This window comes from Ciona robusta, chromosome 3, assembly GCF_009617815.1.
Source record: "Ciona robusta chromosome 3, ASM961781v2".
NCBI lineage: Eukaryota > Metazoa > Chordata > Ascidiacea > Phlebobranchia > Cionidae > Ciona > Ciona robusta.
The window spans coordinates 6,620,316-6,640,283 of record NC_143237.1 but is presented as its reverse complement, the minus strand read 5'-3'; the positions used below and the strand labels follow the sequence as shown (position 1 = coordinate 6,640,283).

Genomic DNA, 19,968 nt, shown 5'->3' with positions numbered 1-19,968 from the left:
CTTATGTGTCTTTGGGCAAGACACTTAATGGCAATTGCTCCAACCCAGTGGTCACTAATGGGTTTTCCAAATTATCAGCTATGCATGCTTTAATAACCGTCGTTTTACTAGACACGCAAGGATAAAGCAAGTTACATTCACTCTCTATTGGTATCTTTGTCATGTATTGTCCTCCATAGTCTTCAGTTAAAATGTTAGCACGACTAAGCCATGGCCTTGAACCTATAGTCACAATGCAAAAGTGTATTTAGAAAGACTTTTGGAACAAAATGAACATTGTTTCCTTCATAAAAATGCATTAGAAAGATATACGATGATAAAACACACTTTATTTCCACCCAGCTTTCATCTGCTGTACACTTGTTTGCGAAGAACGTCCATGATGATTCTTTACCCAGCTCGTTTCAAACCATTTCGTGCAAACTTTTGTTGCATTTGGTGGAAGGTATAACCAAGAAAAGTGAAAGCGAAAAACTCCCGGTTTGTCTAGCTTTTTGAATTGTTGTTAGTTTTTTTTTGGTCATTTTATTTTTGTCCTTATTTTTTTTTGTCTGTATAAGCTTTGTATTTAATACCTATAGTAGAGTAGGGGAGACGCGACACCTTTAGCACATAACTCCAAATACCTTGATCTTGTTTAAAACAATTAACAACGGTCTATGGGAGAGGCGGGAATCAATTTTATAATTCTTTGAATGTTGTTTGTTTACTACCAAATGGGGTGAGAAATAGAATGGAAAGGTGTCCACTCTTCCCCCACCCTACTATATATAACTTTCTGTATAAGCTTCTGTTTAATATGCCCTCCTGTTTAACCAGCAACAAGGGCGGGAAAACTTGATGAGAATGCTGGAGGTGTTTGTGTTAAAGTTCCGCATGATTACCAAGCATGTTTTACCCACCCTGTTCTCCAAATGCAAACAAGTTGAATCTTCAACTGCAAGCAATGGATCTGCAGCATCAGCTAGTGGCCAGACTGATTCAACAAACACCGTGAGATATTTTTTATTGTTTTTTCTTAAAAATTTAAAGCAGGTTTTGAATTTAGTTGCTTTTTGGCTCTTTTTTTCGTCAGGTGCCAAATTATGATTCTGTTCTTTGTGGGTAAAGTTTTTTCAAAGATCTGGGATTTATGACCATTACCCCAGGCAAATTATTATACAGTTTTAGGAATTGTTCATTCTTTTACATCAGTTTAACATGGTAACACCGCATTTTCATATTCATAAAAATGATAATAACATTTTAATTTTTCCACACCAGAACGCAAGCGCTTCTGCCGCACCATTTTCCCTCAGTGCTCAGGCGTCAACCAGCGCAGCGGTCACATCAAGTTCACAACTCCCAAGCAGTAAATCTCCAGAACCTGACAAAGAACTTAAACCAGGTGAACAAGTGTTTGATTTTGTTTAGAACAAGGGTTTTTAAATTTTTTCGAAGCACACAAACACCCATTGAAGATCTGAACAAAGACCTCTTTTTTTAAATTAATATATCACAATTAAATAAAAAATGCGACCAAAAATATAAAACCATCTGATACAATTGTGCAAGAAACTTATTTTTACTGCCACAAAATGCTGTCTAACATCTTATAATAAAACACAGCAATTTAGTGAAAACTCACTAATTTAGAACTTAGTAGATTGTAAAATATATATGCCGCCTATATATAAAGTATTTATATAGTAGGGTGGGGGAAGATGGGACACCTTTAGCACTTAGTATCCAAATATCCTAATCGTGTTTTAAAAAATTTACAACGGTCTATGGAAGTCGTGGGGATATAGTTTTATAATTTTTTGGATGTTCTTTGTCCACTACTAAACGAGACGAGAAAATAGAGTTAAAAGGTGTCCCATCTTCCCCCAGCCTACTCTACCTTAAAATATTATTTGCATTCATGCTTTATATCACTTAATAAATTTTACAGATTACCATATATATATGAAGACAATATACATTTTTTTCCTGTTAATTTTTATGGCAATTTGAATAGGACGAACAACTAATTTTCCCAAAAGAAGCTTTTCCACATATTCAGTGTCTGGCAGTAATCTTGTATATGAATTAATGGTGCTAGTGGAGAATCCTACTCTAACACATAACAAATTGCCTAATCTGTTTTGGCCGAAATCTTGGGAACCATGACATACCAAGCTGCGTGACCTTAACCACATAGAATAAAATCTGTTTTGTCACATAGGATTTTTCCTGTCAATTTTATGGCGACCTGAATGGGATGAACAATTAATATTCCCAAAAAGCCATTTTACATATTCAGTGTCTGGCAGTAATCTTGTAATGAATATATATATATATAGATATATTATAAATATATAATGCTAGTGGAGATTCCTAACCCACCCCTAACACATAACAAATTGTGTTTTGGCCTAAATCTTAAGACCCATGGTATGCCACGCCGCGGGACTTTACTCACATAGAATAAAATCTGTTATGTGACATGGGTTTCTCAACCAAGTTTCTTTATTTTTAGATGACAGCAAAACTCCTGGGGTCGTATCAGTAGCAGACTGCCGCAGCCTCGTGAAAACTTTAGTTTGTGGGGTTAAGACCATCACTTGGGGTGCTGGGTCGTGCAAAGCTGGAAAAGATACGGCTAGCACATCTGGGTTAGGTATATCAGCGTCAAATAAACAGTTCTTGCCAGAAGAAACGGAGCTGTTTGTTAAACTGGTCAGATATGCTTTGAAAGCCCTTGATATTTACCAGGTATGGAAACTATTGTAATGTCTGTATATCGGATTTACATTTTTTTAAATTTACAGATAAATTCACATATTAGTTGTTCAACTTTTTTGGAATCAGTACCATTCAAGTTTATATCTGTTTCACATTTCAAAATTTACTTTTAATTTAACATAATTTTTTTTTGAATTAGCACTATTTAAGTTTATATCAATTTTTGTGCTTAAAAAGTGTTGTACTGGCATACTTAATGCGAAAATAATAGTATTTTACCTGCTTTTACCATAATAAGGAATATAATTTTAGTTGACCATTTATACCACTAGTCTTAATCTCAGGCCCTGTGGCGTGCCACACTGTAGGACACACTTTCATAAAAAAATTTTCATAAATCACCCGCAAAATAACAGATATGGTAACTCGTGAGTTGGCACAAAGTGCATTAAACAGAACACCTGTGTTATAACAACTGTCGTTTTCCGGCCAGAGGATAATGTAAGTTACATTTATTCATTTAAATTGAATTGTTTTAGATCAACGTTGCATCAAATGGTCAAATGAGTGTTCGTCCGTCAAACTGCCCGACGATGCGCATGAAGGAAGAAAAGGAAGTTTTGGAACATTTTGCCGGGGTCTTCACCATGATGAACCCTCTTACTTTCAGAGAAATATTTTCTGCCACTATCACATATGTGGTTGATAGGATTCACAACAACTATGCACTACAGGTTGGATAATTTTTGTAACTTTTTACTTTATTCTCACGTAACCGGACATGACAGTCTTTAAACATGGGTGTATTGTTTCATACACCTTGTCATTGAGAGGCAGGCGTGCTAACCCACTGTGCTATGGTGCTGGCAATAATATTTGTTTGGTGGAACATATGTTAACACTATCCATCTGAGTTATTGTATTGTATTGCAACACAGTGTTTAGATCTCCAGCCTTGTAGCCGGAGCATACCGAAGCTTAATGCTACTACTATTGTAGATGTGTGTCCTTGAGCAAGACATCTAACAGGGATTGCTCTAACAAACTTTTTTGTATGCTTTACCCTTTAAAAAGAATGCTTATCAAGTTTACCCCCAATATGTAATATGGCGCTCATTTATGAAAAATCGAAAACAATGAATTACATTGGTTATATTCAATGCGACGGATGCCCTTGCTTTTTGGCAACAAGTTGTTCAATATCTGGTAAAGTACTATAATTTTTCTGTCCTGTCAACAGATGTGGATTTTGATTGGTAGCTCATTTACCTTCTAAATACAATGATTAAGAAATGCTTGTCTAACATATTAGTTACTGATGGGTTGTCCAAGTTGGCACCCATACAATAAAAAATACAAGACTTATGTATTTTAAACAGATGTTGTGTTCTATGTGAGTGAGGTCCTGCAGCATGGCACACCGTGGGTTTTAGGATTTATTCCAGTATGACCAATTACCAAAAAGAAGGATGCCAATCACATATACACCACAAGCCTAATATATACAGTTGTAAATTCTTGTTATTATAATTGAATGTTGCAGATTGTGGCAAACTCCTTCCTTGCGAGTCCCCACACCTCGGCTACTTTTGCTACAATTCTTGTCGAGTTTTTACTGGAGCGTCTTGAAGACATGGGGAAACCTGGTGAACAATCTAATCTCTATCTCAAGTTATTTAAGGTAAAAAAATGGTTTGTTTATAAAACAGAAAGTAATCTTCAGTTTTATGGTTATTTTCTATGTTTTGTATAATACCAAAAATAAATTAAAATTTTAATTTTGGTTAAAAATTCAAACTAAGTGAAAAAATTTTATTTTATTAAATTATAATTCCAACTAAGAAATGAAAATTTTAATTTTGGTGAAAAATTTAAAATAGTTTTAAAAAATGGTATTTTAATGAATAAAAGTTTCAACATAAGTAATTTCTTGTATTTTAAACGTAGCTTGTCTTTGGATCTGTGTCTTTATTTGCGAACGAGAATGAACAGATGTTGAAACCTCATCTTCACACAATTGTAACAAAGTCAATGGCTCTCGCAAACACCGCGCATGATCCGTACAACTACTTCCTTCTGCTGCGTGCACTGTTCAGGTCCATAGGCGGTGGAAGCCATGATTCACTCTACAGAGAATTCCTACCTCTGCTGCCCAACTTACTACAAGGTTCTTATATTTGCTCTACAATACTGATTCTGTTCTATATGAAATACGATACTGTCCGGTGCCGTGGCAAAGTGGTTAGCTTGCATGCCTGTAACCCAGAGGTAATGGGTTCATGGCTTGTTGCTGCTACCATTGTGGGTGTATGTGTCCTTGGGCAATTAACAGCAATTGCTCAAACCTAGTGCTCATTAATGAGTTGTCCAAATTATCAGCTATACATGAAAAAATCCAAAAAAAGCAATCACCTACAAATTAACATACTTGGTAACTCGTAAGCTGGCATGAGGTGTATGAACACCCGTGTTATAACAACTGTCATTTTCCTTCCATGCGAGGATAAAGTAAGTTACATTCATTCATTCAAAAAATCCAGAGACTATAACATAAATTTATTTTCAGGTTTAAACAGCTTACAAAGTGGATTACATAAACAACACATGAAGGACTTGTTCGTTGAATTGTGCTTGACAGTGCCTGTGAGGTTAAGCTCCTTGCTTCCATACCTCCCTATGTTGATGGATCCTCTTGTTTCTGCCCTGAATGGTTCACAAACACTAATAACACAGGTACAAGCTATTTCTCAAATATTTTGTACAGTAATTTTATTATAATCTGATCTATTTCAAAAATCTAGCCCTGTACCAGGGGGAAAAAAACACAGTGACAAACACTAATAACCCGGGAAAAATCTATTTTTACAGTAATTTATTACATCTATTATAATCTAATCTATTTAAAAAAAAGGTAGTATTAAGCCTAATGCAACATAATACAGTGATAAACTAACTTTTTGCATTGCAATATTTTTATGTTTGATTCAGAGACTCCAGAGTCCATAAGAATAAACATAATAAGCAAGAAGACTTTTTTTGTCTTACTAAGATAACTTGCTGTTTATTTAAACATAAAAAGGATTTTTTTTATAAAATGTACAACTGAATACAGTGATGGATTTTTGTTCAGCAATCTAATACATTACTACTACTAGTATAATCTATTAGAATGGTCCTCTAAATATTCTATTGTTTGGTACAAATTCTCTTAAAACAATTATCTTACAATCTTAAACAATTTTTTTAGGTTTTTTTGAATAACTCACCTTGTATATAAACCCACTTTTTGTGTTACTGTACTTTACTATACAAGATTCATTCAACTATATGAACATCAGATCACAGTCAGATTCGTAAATTTATTACATGTCATTTGTATTATAAATTCATAACATACTGAAAATTTTTAAAAATATTAAAAATAAAGTTTATGTTGTTACTTGTTATAGGATTTTATTTTTGAAAGACATGGTTGTCTATTTCAAGTTATTACATTTGTTTAATATTTCACAGGGCTTGAGAACACTGGAGTTGTGTGTGGATAATCTTCAACCAGACTTTCTATATGATCACATTCAGGTGAAAAAGTTTCTTTATGTGAAATTTATTGCTTTTCTATTATATTGTATTGTTTTATTGCATTTTCATATAGAATCTTTACTAAACATCACAATTAAAGTTTTCTGTTTTGCAAATACTGGCAAATACACAAAAAATATAAATAAATAGAATAATAAATATTACTCTTCCATTTGTGTTTTTTGGCAAGACACTTAACGGCAATTGCTCCAACTCAGAAATAACCTTTTGGGACGTCCAAATTCCAACTCAATAGTAACTTATAAATTGTCAATATTTTATTCTATAAATTAAAAAAATGTTGCCTAACCATGCAGGGATCAACAGGTTACATTCATTCATTTATTTCATTATATTTCTTAATTCCTTCCTGTTTATCCTCAGCCTGTACGAGCCGAACTGATGCAAGCGCTGTGGAGGACCCTTCGTAATCCTTCGGATGACATCGCTCATGTTGCGTTCAGAGTCCTCGGGAAGTTCGGAGGATCGAACCGGAAGATGTTGAAAGAAGCTCAGAGACTCGCGTTTGATGATTCAGGATCTATAGGTCCGTGTGTGAAACTTAGATTCGTCGATTGTAAGGGAGAGGTTCCATTACCGGTAAGTTAACTCAAATTCATTTTGTTATTCATGTTATTTGCTAACAGCTGTGGCACAGTTGTTAGCACACAGCCTCTAACCTAGAGGTTCAGGTTCAAGGCTTGTCGCTGCTATCATTGTGGACATATGTGTGTCCTTGGGCAAAACACTTAATGACAATTGCTCTAACTCAGTGGTTAATAATGGAATTTCCAAATTGTTAGCCGTACATAAAAAATATATTTACTCACAAAGTTAACGAGTGGTAACTCATAAGCAGGCAAAAGGTGTTTGAAACAGAACACCTGTGTTATAACAATTGTCGCTGCTTTGACCAACAAGAATAAGGTTACATTCATTTATTCTTTCAATCATTTATTCATTTAACGTTGTTGCTAGGTGTCATTATTATTGTTGCTGTAATTGTTGTTGCCCCCACTTTAGGTCATTTAGTATTAAATAAGTTTAAAGGTTTAAGGGTCATTTAATTGGACATTTCAATACCGATCAGTAGATCCAGATCAATTCAACTTCTGGCAAAAATAACACAAAATCTTTAACATTCATCCTGCCTAACATAATAGTAGCAACAAATTAGAAATTACTATCTAGTAGTTGCTGTAACAACTGCCATTTTTCTGTTATTTCTTGTCTTTGATGTATTCTAGCTTACAATGTACTTTATAATCTTAAAGAAAAGTTTAAAATTATTTAAATTTTAATTTCAGGTGAAGGATATAATAGGAAGTGCATTGAAATGTCTTAAAAGTCCAAACACTGAACATTACTACAGAAGGCAGTCGTTTGAAGTTATCAAGTGTTTCTTGGTGAGTCAAAAATAACAAAAATACTTGCCTAAATTAATGATATTATTAGCTAAACAGTACCCTCTTTTATAAACTTTATGAGTTTTTACACAATAAAAACGTGTGTTGTCTTTCTGCTAAAAGACATTTCCTTTTTACAATGCTAACAATTTGTGCCCCACCTTTTTATACCCATAAGGCAGTTGATTTGTTATTACTGTCTTTGAGACTTAAAATGCCATGTTGCATAAAATCTCGGCTTTTTCACAAAGTTGCTAAGAGTTTACATAGAGTGTGTAAATTAACATTATTATAAAAAAACACAATTTTATGCACACTTTTGTTTCTATTAGAAGACTAACTTGATAATAATTTAACATGGATGGCTTGTTTGTGTGCTAAGTGTAGCGACCACACTTATTTTTTTTCAAATACATGTAAATTTGTTTTTAACTATAAGCTTGTTTTAAAAAACCGTTGTTTTGTCGCTATATCCTGTCTTTTTGTTTAAAATGTTTCTAAATCTTCGCTACCGTAATCGAAGAAACAAATAGTTATTATTATATTATTATCATTAATAATAATATTTTAGGGGCTCATCTGGGATTAAAAATCAGGCACGTTTCCAGATAAAGTCTCGCTGTATGGCAGACGATACATTGAAAATACACTATGTTTTATGCCAGATGAGGCACTAAAATTTTACTTTTACTATGCCTGGTAGCAGAAGAGTATTATCATTATTATTTTAACTAAGATTGGAATGATGAATAACGGCGACAGCAGTGACAACTTCTCCCACCTTATTCGCCACTCAAGTTTTACCAAAGATGAGTTCACACGAATGCCCGCTTCGGCTTTGTACAAATGTCAAGACTCGGTTACAAGAAACGCGTTCAAGCAAGCCCTCACCGGCGCATTCAGTGAGTTCAAATTTTCCACTCTTGGAAGTTAATGATTACCAAGGCTGTTGTTTTGTTGTAGTGCCGTACACCTCACGTAACCCTGTGTGAAACATTGTCACCCCATCAACGGAATGTGTCGTCACAGTGCATATCTGTGTACTTTTTCTGAATTTGAATTTCTTGAGAACTATGAATCTCCCTAATTACAATATAAAAGGACATTTTCTAAAAAAAATACATTTTTTTGAGTAAAATCAGTTTGCTTTTAGTTTGAATTTTAAGAACGCAGTGAACCATGAAATAGCCCATAGTAACCCGGAGTAATCATTGATCTAATGTGGGTGTGTTATTGACACTAGACCACAACATTTCTTTGAATTGGAAGATCATTTTTGTGAAACTGCTCCCTTTGCAGTGCTAAAATTCGACTAGCGTTTTGTCGGTGCGCTTGAATTTTTTTGGAATTTAAACTTTTGTTTTGAAAACTGTTTTTTTTTTATTTTAGTGTGTGCGGTGATTAAGGATCTACGGAAGTTAGCTCTGCCATTTGTTGCTCACATAGTAAGGCATTATACTTTGGTGGCGATCGCACAACAAGCTGGACCTTTCCCTATCACCACTCGACAGAATAAAAGACGTTTATTCGGTAAGTGCAAAATTTTCCTAATTTTTACCAGTTTAAGTATTATTAAAAGTTTACTGAAAAATTGTGGGTTGTTTTTTACATTATATAAAATTTGATTTTTTAAAATTGTATATTTACTAAAATTTAGGGTATTTTTTTTACATTTAATAGCTTAGGTTCACTGTTTTACAACAAAATAGAATTATTATAGATAAGATAAAACGGTATTACCATTTATTTAGCTTGACTACTGTAAATTTGCATGTAAATTTAGCTTATTTTATATTTATGTGCTGTATTAAATAAAATTGTGCCCTACAGTATGACTTGGGTATAAAACATTGTTTTTTTTCTGGTGCCACATGTGGGCTTGTGTGTCCTTCGGCAAAACACTTAATGCTCATGCTTTCTAACCATTAAGTCAGTAATGCAATGGACAATTTATCATTCATGCAAAGTCATATACAATGTAACTTGAAAGCGGGCATGAAGTGTAAAAATAGCTTATCTGTGTTATAATTTCTAATATACCGGATAATTGTCATACATGTAAAGTTTAAAGTTATATACAATTCTAAGCAAGGCATGAAGTTGTTATTCGTGTAAAGTTATATAGATTGTAACTTATAAGCGGGCATGAAGTGTAAAAATTGGAAACCTGTGTTATAATTTCTAAACTGCAGGGATAATTGTTATTCGTGGAAAGTTATATACATTGTAACTTATAAGCGGGCATGAAGTGTAAAAATGGATTATCTGTGTTATAATTTCTAAACTGCCGGGATAATTGTTATTCGCGGAAAGTTATATACATTGTAACTTATAATCGGGCATGAAGTGTAAAAATTGGAAAACTGTGTTATAATTTCTAAACTGCCGGGATAATTGTTATTCGTGGAAAGTTTCATACATTGTAACTTATAAGCGGGCATGAAGTGTAAAAATAGCTTTTCTGTGTTATAATTTCCAAACTGCCCAGATAAATATCCCAACTTCTAAGTGGACATGATGTGTAAAAATTGGAAACCTGTGTTATAATTTCTAAAGTACGGATAATTGCTATTTATGTAAAGTTATATACATTGTGACTTTTAAGCGGGCATGAAGTGTAAAAATGGCTTATCTGTGTCATAATTTCTAAAGTTGCTAGCCGGAATAATTAAAAGTGCTGTTTATTTATCCCTGTAAAAATGTTGTATTACAGGATACAATGGCGAAAGAGGAGGCATGCAAGCAGGTATGGATCCCCTTGTGTTGGTCGATGCAATTGCTGAGTGCATGGCTTATGAGGAGAAGGAATTATGTAAGATCGGGAACATTGCTATTCTTCTTATGGTCAAAGTTGGAAGTAAGTTTTGATATTAAACATAGGTGTAATGTTTTGGGTCCTGGGAGGACATGATATTCTAGATTTTGAAATTACATAAGATTTAGCACTCAAGTTTTATGATAAAACCAACTTTTACTAGTCTTTACTGGCCACTAAGTAGGGCCAAAGTATATTGGATTCCCTACATCAGTCAATAAGACTTCCTGTGTTTGACAACTATGGGTGGTCACTTCAGAAGATTTTGGTAAATTTCATTTTTTGTTTACTCCGTTTACCATGAATAGGTGAAGTACTTTGTTGAAAAAGTTTAAAAAATTAATTTTTTTGAAAAAAAGTTTAAAAAAAAATTGAATGAAAAATTATTCAGAAACTGTTCTTGGGTCTTGTGAGAGGTCTGCCAATCTTCCCATCTTTTCCTATGTGGTGGAACGTATGTGTGCTTGCTGTTACGATCGAGCGTGGTATGCTAAATATGGCGGTTGTTGCGCCATACAATATCTTATGCAGCAGGTCAGTGTTTCCAAACTATTTTTCTATTTAATGGACTTAAAATCTTCTGTTATAAAAGAACCTAATAATATTTCTTAATATTTTCTGTTAAAATATATGACTTTTTAAGTAATGCAGCAACATTAAAATAACTTTTCAAGTAATGCGACAACATTAAAATACCTTTTCAAGTAATGCGACAACATTAAAATAACTTTTCAAGTAATGCGGCAACATTAAAATAACTTTTCAAGTAATGCGGCAACATTAAAATAACTTTTCAAGTAATGCGGCAACATTAGTTAAGTTCTAGTCAAAACTTTACTGTTGTTTTAGATGCCAATAAAATGGATATTGGAACAACAATATGTCTTTTTACGAGCCCTTCTCTTTGTGATGATGGATCTTACGAATGAAGTCTCAAGTGGAGCTGTTGATTTAGCTAAAGATATTCTTAAGGTGGGGGTGTGTGTTTTTGCCAGATTCCAGCACTATTGTGTTTTGTGACTTTTTTTACAAATTTCATAATTACAGTGTACGTAAAAGCAATATTGTGTGAAATATTTTTTTTTTAAATTTAACAATTACGGTATGTGTGAAAGTGGTTTAGGTATTTTTGACTGAAAAATATGGTTTAGCTATTTTACGTAATATACAGTTTTTAAAAAAAATATAACCACAAAAAAGTTTTCCAGAAAAACAAACAAAAATAGTTTTAAAATAATGTAAATTGAATTAAAAGGCAAGAAGTAAAACTAAAATTTTTGGTATAGGTAATACAAAAATTCGGATTTTCGGAACATACTTTTTTAACTATTAAAAATAAATTTAGCTTAATGCTGGTTCCAGTATCCTATTACATACTAGTCAGTAGTCACCTGAACTAATCCTTAAATTACCCTATTTATGTCAACAGGAGTTGTTAATTAAATGTGCCACCCCACTAACTGGGGAGTTGGCGGAAGACCAAGATGCGTTACGACTCCAACAAACTTCATTCAATCGAGTCATGCATGAGTTGGTGAGAGAAGTAACCTCTCCGAACAAACTCGTCAGAGAACAAGTGAGTGCTTAACATTACCGTTGAGGGCGTACCCCGGAATAAAACAAAAATAAAAATTATTTTCAAAAAAGAAATTATTTTCTTCTTTTTTGTATCATAATAAAAAAGTTTACCGTTTCATTAGAATTAAAGTGTAGTTACAACGACTAGTTATTTTCCATATAAAGACACTCTTTGCGATTATAAAATGATCTATTTTTTTGCAAAGATCAGATTTAAAATAAAACCAGGGTAGCAGTTGAACAGGTTACATTAATTTGAACTAATTGTTAAAATACCTGTTTTAAATATGCGTCAAAGCAAAAATCGTTCAATTGCTATAGGTTAGTATACACACCAGACCTCACATACCATCTTTTTGTTTTAGCAACTAATTTTAAGGCTTGAGTAAAATGCATCTTGCATTGAAATAAGTCCATTTTAACAAGATGTATTTTACCAAATTTACTAAAGCACCTCCATTTCGACAGGCTGTCAGTTCTCTCCAAATATTAGCTGAAACCTCCGGCCATTCAAGTGTAACGGACATCATGTCACCTCACCGCGACGTACTTTCCGACATGATACCACCGCGCAAACATTTGCTACGACACCAGCCAGTCAACACACAGATTGGTTTGATGGACGGAAATACTTTCTGCAATTCTCTTCGACCACGTTTGTTCACATTAGACTTATCAGTCAAGGAGCACAAAGTGAGCATTTTTGTTGTTTGCTGTAATAAATACCTTGAGATCTTACAAAGTGAGCATTTTTTTGTTTTCACTATAAATAACTTGAGATCTTATAAAGTGAGCATTTTTTTGTTTCCCCAATGAATAAATCGTGATCTTACAGTATGGCATGCCTAAAGATTTTTGTGTAAGTGAGGTCCTGCAGCCGGGAATGCCGTGAGCACTTTTTGTTTTTCGCCATAAATAGCTTTGGATCTTTTAGTATGGCATGCCTAAAGTATGGCAGATAAAACGTTGGAAATACACTTCACTTTTATACCAGATGAGCCACTAGTATATTATTTAAAAAAAAGTTTTTTCAGGTTTTCTTTACCGAGCTGTTTCATATTTGCGAGGCAGATGACGCGGCACTAAAGAAGCTGGCTTGCTATAAAAACGTGGCAAGCCTTATCCCGTTGAGAATGAGTGCTATGAAAGCTTTGTCTGTTCTTTACTACATACCACAGGTGCCTAATTTCAAGATCTTCACTGTGTTTCAATTATTTCATTTACGTCATTGTAAATTTTAACAACATCGGTTGTTATTTTCTTAAAAAAAACAGACAAAGCAATTCTTTCAGTAAAATGAAACTGTAATTTCCTGAAATGAAATTTTGCTGCTGTCAACACATGATAAAATGCGTGCAATTTTTACAACCCAAAAAGCCTGACTACTTTTTTATTAAAAAACTGATGTTTTTGAAGGTGAAGGAAAAAATTATCAACGTTTTGTTTAAACAACTTGGATCTGAAAGTAAAGAATTGATGACGACTGCGGAAGAATGTATACGCCAGTTTCTCAAAGGGACAGAATCGGATGGAAAACTGATCGAGACTGATGTTATACACAATGCAATGCGTCCTACTTTGTTGAAGATGGGAGATTACAGGTGACTTGTGTGTTTGTAGGTTTTATTTTATGTGTTTGTAGTGGTTGTTGTTTGTGTGTTTTTTTATAGTTTTAAAAATGGTGGGGCAAGATAGAACTCTTTTTTTTGTACTTTCTCGTCCTATTTGGTAGTAAACAAAGAACATTCACAGAGTTATAAAACCGTTTCCTCAAGACTCCCATAGACCGTTGTTAATTGTTTAAAACACGATCTTGAAATATAGATATTATGTGCTCGAGGTACCCCATCTTCCCCCCTTTACTATTTAGTTGTTTTTTTTTATGTTAAAGGATATCCAGGTATTTAACTATATCTAACATTGGTAGCTGAGGTTATTCAGTGAATAAAACAAATTTCTGTTGACATTTTAAATATTTATTTTCTTAATTTTATTTTTTAATCAAAATTTAAACTTATTTTGTTTGTTCCAGAAATCTTACCCTTACTGTAGTCCACCACTTGGCGGCACTGTCAAGGCTCTTTCCGAACACATTCAACGAAAAGTTGTGTGAGCAATTATTCGCGCACCTTACTAAGTGGTTGGACACTGCGTTACTTAAACAAGCTTCTACACAAACTACAACTCCAGCTACAACTAATGGTCAGGACCCTAAAACGGATGTGACCAAGGAGTTAGAGCTCTGTGCTGCCATCTTGGAAATATTCCATCTTATTCCATTGGCCCCACAGGTAAATTACATGTCAAATAAAAAAAATATAGAAATTATGTAAATTTTGCGATAGTAACTTAAAAAGTTTTTTTTTTTGTTTGATGCCTAATTTTAAAGGATACCAAATGTGTTTCAATTTGTAATACATTTTAAATATTAGGTTTTCCCACACATGGAAAAAGTACTTTTTGTTGGGCAGAGTATTTTTCTTATATTGCCCAAATTTAAAAGATACCATATGAGTTGCAGTTTGTAATACCTTACAAACAGTGAAGAAGCCAGAAAAATATAAGAAGGGGTTTTAATCAAAAAATTTTCAAAGTTTTTTTTTAAATTTTTTAAAAAGGATTTTTTCAATTGTTTTTTAAGGAGGGGTTGCCGCGACCCCCTAAACCCTCCCCCTGGCTGTATGTATTCAAATAAAAAAGTTAAAAAAAAACATTGTTTGAAAAAAAGTATTGTATTGACAATTATTTAAAAAAAAAATGTTTTGACAATAGTTAAAAAAAAGGTGTTTTGCCAATTTTTAAAAAAAGTTTGTTTTTAAAAAAAAACGATGACAATAATTAAGAAAGATGAAAAAAAAAAGTAATGTTTTGGCAACAATTTAAAAAAATAGCGTTTTGGCAAATAATTAAAAAAAATGTTTTGACAATAATTCATATTATAACCAGGCATTGTTGGAACCTCTGATTGTGTTGGTCGTAAAAACCGAAGCGGGGTTAATGTTAGAAGTGGGAAGTCCCCTACGTACCCCACTTTTATGCTTCCTGACCCGGCACGCAGACGCAGCTCTCAATATTTTCCTGCTCGGAGCAGCTGATCGACACTGGAATAGATTATTGGTAAAATATTTTTCTATGTAGTTTAATGCAATCTGTTTTATGCATTTTTATGTAGTTTTAAAATGAAATTACTGCCGCACTTGCCAATACCTTAAATTGCTCTTTCCAGTTGTCTCAAGTTTCAATCTCCCATTTAATTTCTTTTTCATAAACGCCATTTTTGATTTTCAGATATACTTTTTTTTAGAAAAAGCAATAAAGAAAAAAATTAATTGTCTTCTCTGGTTCTTTGCTTTTCTTGGCTTTCACTTCCCACATTTTTATTATTTTACAAAAAAACTTAACTCAACAAAAATTGTCCAAAGTTCATAAAAAATAAAATTTACGTCAGATTTGCCAATACCTAAAAATGACCTTTTCAGTTGTTTTAAGTTACAAGCTTTCATTTTTTTCTTCTTTATGAAACGCCATTTTTTCCGTTTCAGATCTCCTTCCTCAAAAGAAGCGATAAAAACGGTGAAATTTTACGAGAACATCTTGAAAAAAAGGCACAGAAAATACTTAGTCTTTGTTTCGCTGCAAGTCCTGACACAGGTGCCATGACCAGCCAGATGGCAGACTTGCAATATTTTGGAATACTGGTAAGTGACTGAATATTACTATTCTATTTGACCATGTATGTACAGTGGCGCAGCCAGAAAAAAAAATAAGGGGAGGTTTTATTCAAAAAATTTAAGAAAAAAAAAATTATTATTTTTAATTTTTTTTTTTTTTTGGTTTAAAAGGGGGGGGGGAGTCGCGACCCCCTAAACACCCCCCTGGCTGCGCCACTGTGTATGTATAGTAGGAGGGGGGAAGATGGGACACATTTAGCACAGAATATCCAAATATCCTGATCGTTTTTTAAACAATTAACAATAGTCTATTGGAGTCGTGAGAATTCAGTTTGATAATTCTTTGAATGTTCTTTGTTTACTACCAAATTGGAATAGAAAATAGAATGAAAAGGTGTCCCATCTTCCCCCACCCTGCTATATGTTATTTTTGGTATTCTGTTTAACACTATATACTTGCAATACTTTGGAATACTGGTAAGTCACTGAATATTACTATTCTGTTTGACCATCTATACAGTGGCGCAGCCAGAAAAAAAATAAGGGGGGGTTTTAATAAAAAAATTAAAGAAGCATGATTTTTTAAATCTCTTTTTAAGCAATAATTTGTCTAATGTTTGTAACTATATTACATATAAATGATTTTTTAAATATTAATATGTCATAAAAGGATTTTTAAATAACATTATGTCGGAATGTCCAAAAAATGATTGATTTTTTAAATAATAAAATGTCAAAATTTGTATTTGTACCACCGTGTATGTATTTGATTGCAAATTTTTTAATAAAAACATTTGTCAATTTTTTAATATTAAAACAAAAGTATTACAAATATATTTTTTTAGTATTTTAAATGTTTCAAACTAATATGTTTTTCATTATCATGATTGAATACACAAATTAAATTAACTTTAAAATATTGTTCTGCTGTGGTTTTAAAAATCATGGCAACATTTTTCTATATATGTAGGCACATTAAAGTTAATTTTCTTGCAAACAATATTAAACAAGTTATAAAGAAATATGAGTTACTAGTAATATGAGGGTCATAAAAATTGTTTAAACTGTAAATTAAAAGTCAAGTTAGTTAAAAAGCATGGCTGTTAGACCCAAAATATTAGTCATAATTACATGAAATATTTTTTTTACAATTTTGTTAATTTTTTTACATTATATAGATCTTGAAAGTTAAATTAGTTGAAAATCATGGCTGTTACACTCAAAATATTATACCTAAATACAAAATAGTTGAAGTACATTTGATTTGTTTAGGTTATATGGATTTTATCAAAGCATAACCCACAATTTCTGAGTTTAAACATGCCCGTTGTGAACAAGCTGCATGAGATCTGGATTCGACCGGAATTTCACAAGAAACATGAAAAAGGTGAAGTTTAAAATAGTTTAAGCTGCATTTATTTTGTAATTGAATAATTGATATAAATATGTAATTAAAAAAAATATATATTTTTGATATATATGCAAAATGTGCATCAATTTAAAGATAAAATTTGACATATATATACAGTAGTGTGGGAGGAGATAGGAAACCTTTAACACCTAATATCTAAAAGTCTTAGGGAGTTTTAAATAGTTAACAACCGTCCATGGGAGTCGTGAGAATATGGTTTTATAATCCTTTGAATGTTCTTTGTTTACTACCAAATGAGAAAATACAGTGAGGCACTTAATAGTCATTGTTCCAACCCATTAGTCATTAAATTGTTGTCTCAATTTTAGCTGTATGGAAAAAATTACCCACACAAAGTTCTTAATAACTTACAAGCTGGTATGAAGTGTATGAAATATAATTTTTTTAAATTTTTTTTAACATGCAGAATTTTGAATTCGTTTTGAAATTTTGTTTAATTTTAATTTTTTTTTTGTATTTTAACTTTAAGTTCCATAATCTTAAATGATAGACAGAATTCTCTATCCCCATGAATATCCTAAAAGAAAACATTTAATCATATGAAACAGACTTACATCAACAATACACCATTTTCAAGCTGTTTTACAACTTTTAATGTCAAACGCAGCTTTGTGCCGAAATCTCTTTAAATTTATATACCTGTCGTAAAACGCAGATGGCTAAACAGTTTATTACTTTGTTAAATGTTATTTTATTGATAAAATTAAGAACTTGGAACTTTACCTTTTATATTAAATAAATGTTTTTGTGTGTATTTTTACTCTTTTTATTTAAGTTTAAAATTGTAAAAAAAAAATTATTTAAAAAAATTAAATAAAAATTGATAATTTTTTTTATTTCTTTTATAACAAGCATAACTTTTATTTCTTATCATTTGATAAGATTTGTTTTGTTTTCCAACAGAAACAAGCCTTAACTGCCATTTTGATGAAGCACGCCTGTTGTGTAAATGTCTGTTACGATATGCCTCGAAAAATCCGTCAGATGTCGGACTTCAGTTTCAACTACTACGAGCTTTTTCCACACGGACCCTCACTGACTTTCAATTCCTAAAATCCTGGTTTGAAGAACATGTGCCTAACAACTACAGCATGCTGCAGAAACGAATGGTGAGGAATACTTTAAAATATTTCTCTGCTACTTTTTAAAACTGTAAAAATCATCACATTTTTTTCTCCAGCTGTGTCATATGCACTAGGGATGGGCTGAGATCAAAACTATTCGGATTCGACGAATCCGAATATCTAGGGTCTAATATTCGATCGAATCCGAATATTCGATGACGTCATTCAACTAATTTACTGCGGTGAAACAAATGAAATTGTATAACCGGTGCATATCCAGCGTCGTTTCTATTGGTAGCGTTCTATCGTAGCGTTATCTGCGAGCCGGGAAATTAATTAAAAACCTGTCAATCAACGCCGGCCGAGTGCATATAAAGGCGACGCACCGGCTATTGGCCACATGCCATCAAAGGTTTACTCGATTTCTACACCATTATAGGATCCAGAAGTACAAAGTTAAAACGTTGTATTGACGAGTAGATTTTTCGTTATGAATACGGTCGAATTTAATTCATATTTTGTTTTATCGTATTTTACCTGTAGCCAGGCATGTAAAATTTATAAATTGTAATAGTTTCGTTAATTTTTAAATATGGAATCGGACATTGTATAAAGCTAAGCTTCTGAGAGTGCGCCATAAAGAATAGGCGGAGGCCGAAAGCTAATAACGTCATTAAGGAGAAAAAGCGCACGCGAACACGTTCGGTTTTAGTCTGAAGGCGCGTTAATAAAAATTCCACAAAACACGTGGTTTCCGATCAAACGAACACGTGGTTCACGATCAAAGAGACCGCACAAGACTACGAGTTTCGTGAATTGCACTGTTACGAGATGTAGAATTAACTACTGCTACTGGTTAATTCAAGTTAACAAAATTTAAAGAACATTTATTTATAACTGTTACAGAAGATTTTGCAATATTAAAATAAAAATAGTTTTACGATTTTTCGCTTTTAATTACCAAATCATACGCGGAAACATAGGCCATTAAGTAGTTCGTAGGCGCTGCGATTCGTTACTTTCTTAGAGTAAATTCGAACGAAATTTGTGTGAACTGAGTTACGTTATAAACTCTAATGTGAAACCCGCGTAATTGTTGGTTGTAAAATCAAGATTTTTTATATTCAGACGATCACGAAATTACTGTTTTGTACTGAAAACTTACAAACAAACATACAGAATCCATTCCCAGGACAAACTGTCATACAAGGTTTTAACTGGAACCCACTAGAATACTGTTTCGGCAGCTTAAATTTCCGTTATAAAAAAAATTAAAAAAAAACAAAAAAAAACACAACTTTAATATTACATTGTTAACTACATACATTGGCACAGCTAGAAAAATTAAGAATGTATTTTTACATTTTTTTATTTACTTTATCCAGATATTCTTCAAATTTGTTGAACTGTACCATGAACCATCGTTTCCTTCTGATTTAAAAGCTCTTGCCATCCAACACATTGTGATCCCTGTGTTCCGACATGCGTTTGATAACAACGAGAGCGAACAGTTAATTGGAGGGCCCCCCAACCCTGAAGTGGACAACCCAAATGATTGCATCAGTGTGTTCATAAACAGGTATTTTTTCTATTTTTACCCAGTTTAATAACTCCAGTGTTGTGCAATAAAAACACTGCTGCAGATTCGGTGTTTCCGTAGTAAATTGCAAATTTTTTTTTTAAATTGCCGGACTTTTACACTTATAGCAGCATAAAT

At 32.8% G+C, this 19,968-nt stretch overlaps 1 protein-coding gene across 1 annotated transcript in view; it reads left to right on the top strand.

Annotated features, from left to right (window-relative positions):
- Positions 1 to 19,968, top strand: part of LOC149738647 (transformation/transcription domain-associated protein-like) — a 53,078-nt gene that overhangs the window by 5,736 nt on the left and 27,374 nt on the right. The window contains exons 12-37 of the mRNA XM_089874719.1: positions 343 to 480; positions 820 to 993; positions 1,264 to 1,387; positions 2,501 to 2,736; positions 3,246 to 3,440; positions 4,250 to 4,387; positions 4,654 to 4,873; positions 5,273 to 5,439; positions 6,220 to 6,285; positions 6,670 to 6,885; positions 7,593 to 7,691; positions 8,428 to 8,593; positions 9,081 to 9,221; positions 10,405 to 10,548; positions 10,898 to 11,040; positions 11,356 to 11,478; positions 11,936 to 12,082; positions 12,553 to 12,777; positions 13,119 to 13,262; positions 13,501 to 13,685; positions 14,117 to 14,375; positions 15,031 to 15,201; positions 15,627 to 15,782; positions 17,028 to 17,142; positions 18,091 to 18,296; positions 19,637 to 19,830. Coding sequence (XP_089730845.1) covers positions 343 to 480; positions 820 to 993; positions 1,264 to 1,387; positions 2,501 to 2,736; positions 3,246 to 3,440; positions 4,250 to 4,387; positions 4,654 to 4,873; positions 5,273 to 5,439; positions 6,220 to 6,285; positions 6,670 to 6,885; positions 7,593 to 7,691; positions 8,428 to 8,593; positions 9,081 to 9,221; positions 10,405 to 10,548; positions 10,898 to 11,040; positions 11,356 to 11,478; positions 11,936 to 12,082; positions 12,553 to 12,777; positions 13,119 to 13,262; positions 13,501 to 13,685; positions 14,117 to 14,375; positions 15,031 to 15,201; positions 15,627 to 15,782; positions 17,028 to 17,142; positions 18,091 to 18,296; positions 19,637 to 19,830 — 4,292 coding nt within the window. The remainder of the gene's footprint in view (positions 1 to 342; positions 481 to 819; positions 994 to 1,263; positions 1,388 to 2,500; positions 2,737 to 3,245; positions 3,441 to 4,249; positions 4,388 to 4,653; positions 4,874 to 5,272; positions 5,440 to 6,219; positions 6,286 to 6,669; positions 6,886 to 7,592; positions 7,692 to 8,427; positions 8,594 to 9,080; positions 9,222 to 10,404; positions 10,549 to 10,897; positions 11,041 to 11,355; positions 11,479 to 11,935; positions 12,083 to 12,552; positions 12,778 to 13,118; positions 13,263 to 13,500; positions 13,686 to 14,116; positions 14,376 to 15,030; positions 15,202 to 15,626; positions 15,783 to 17,027; positions 17,143 to 18,090; positions 18,297 to 19,636; positions 19,831 to 19,968) is intronic.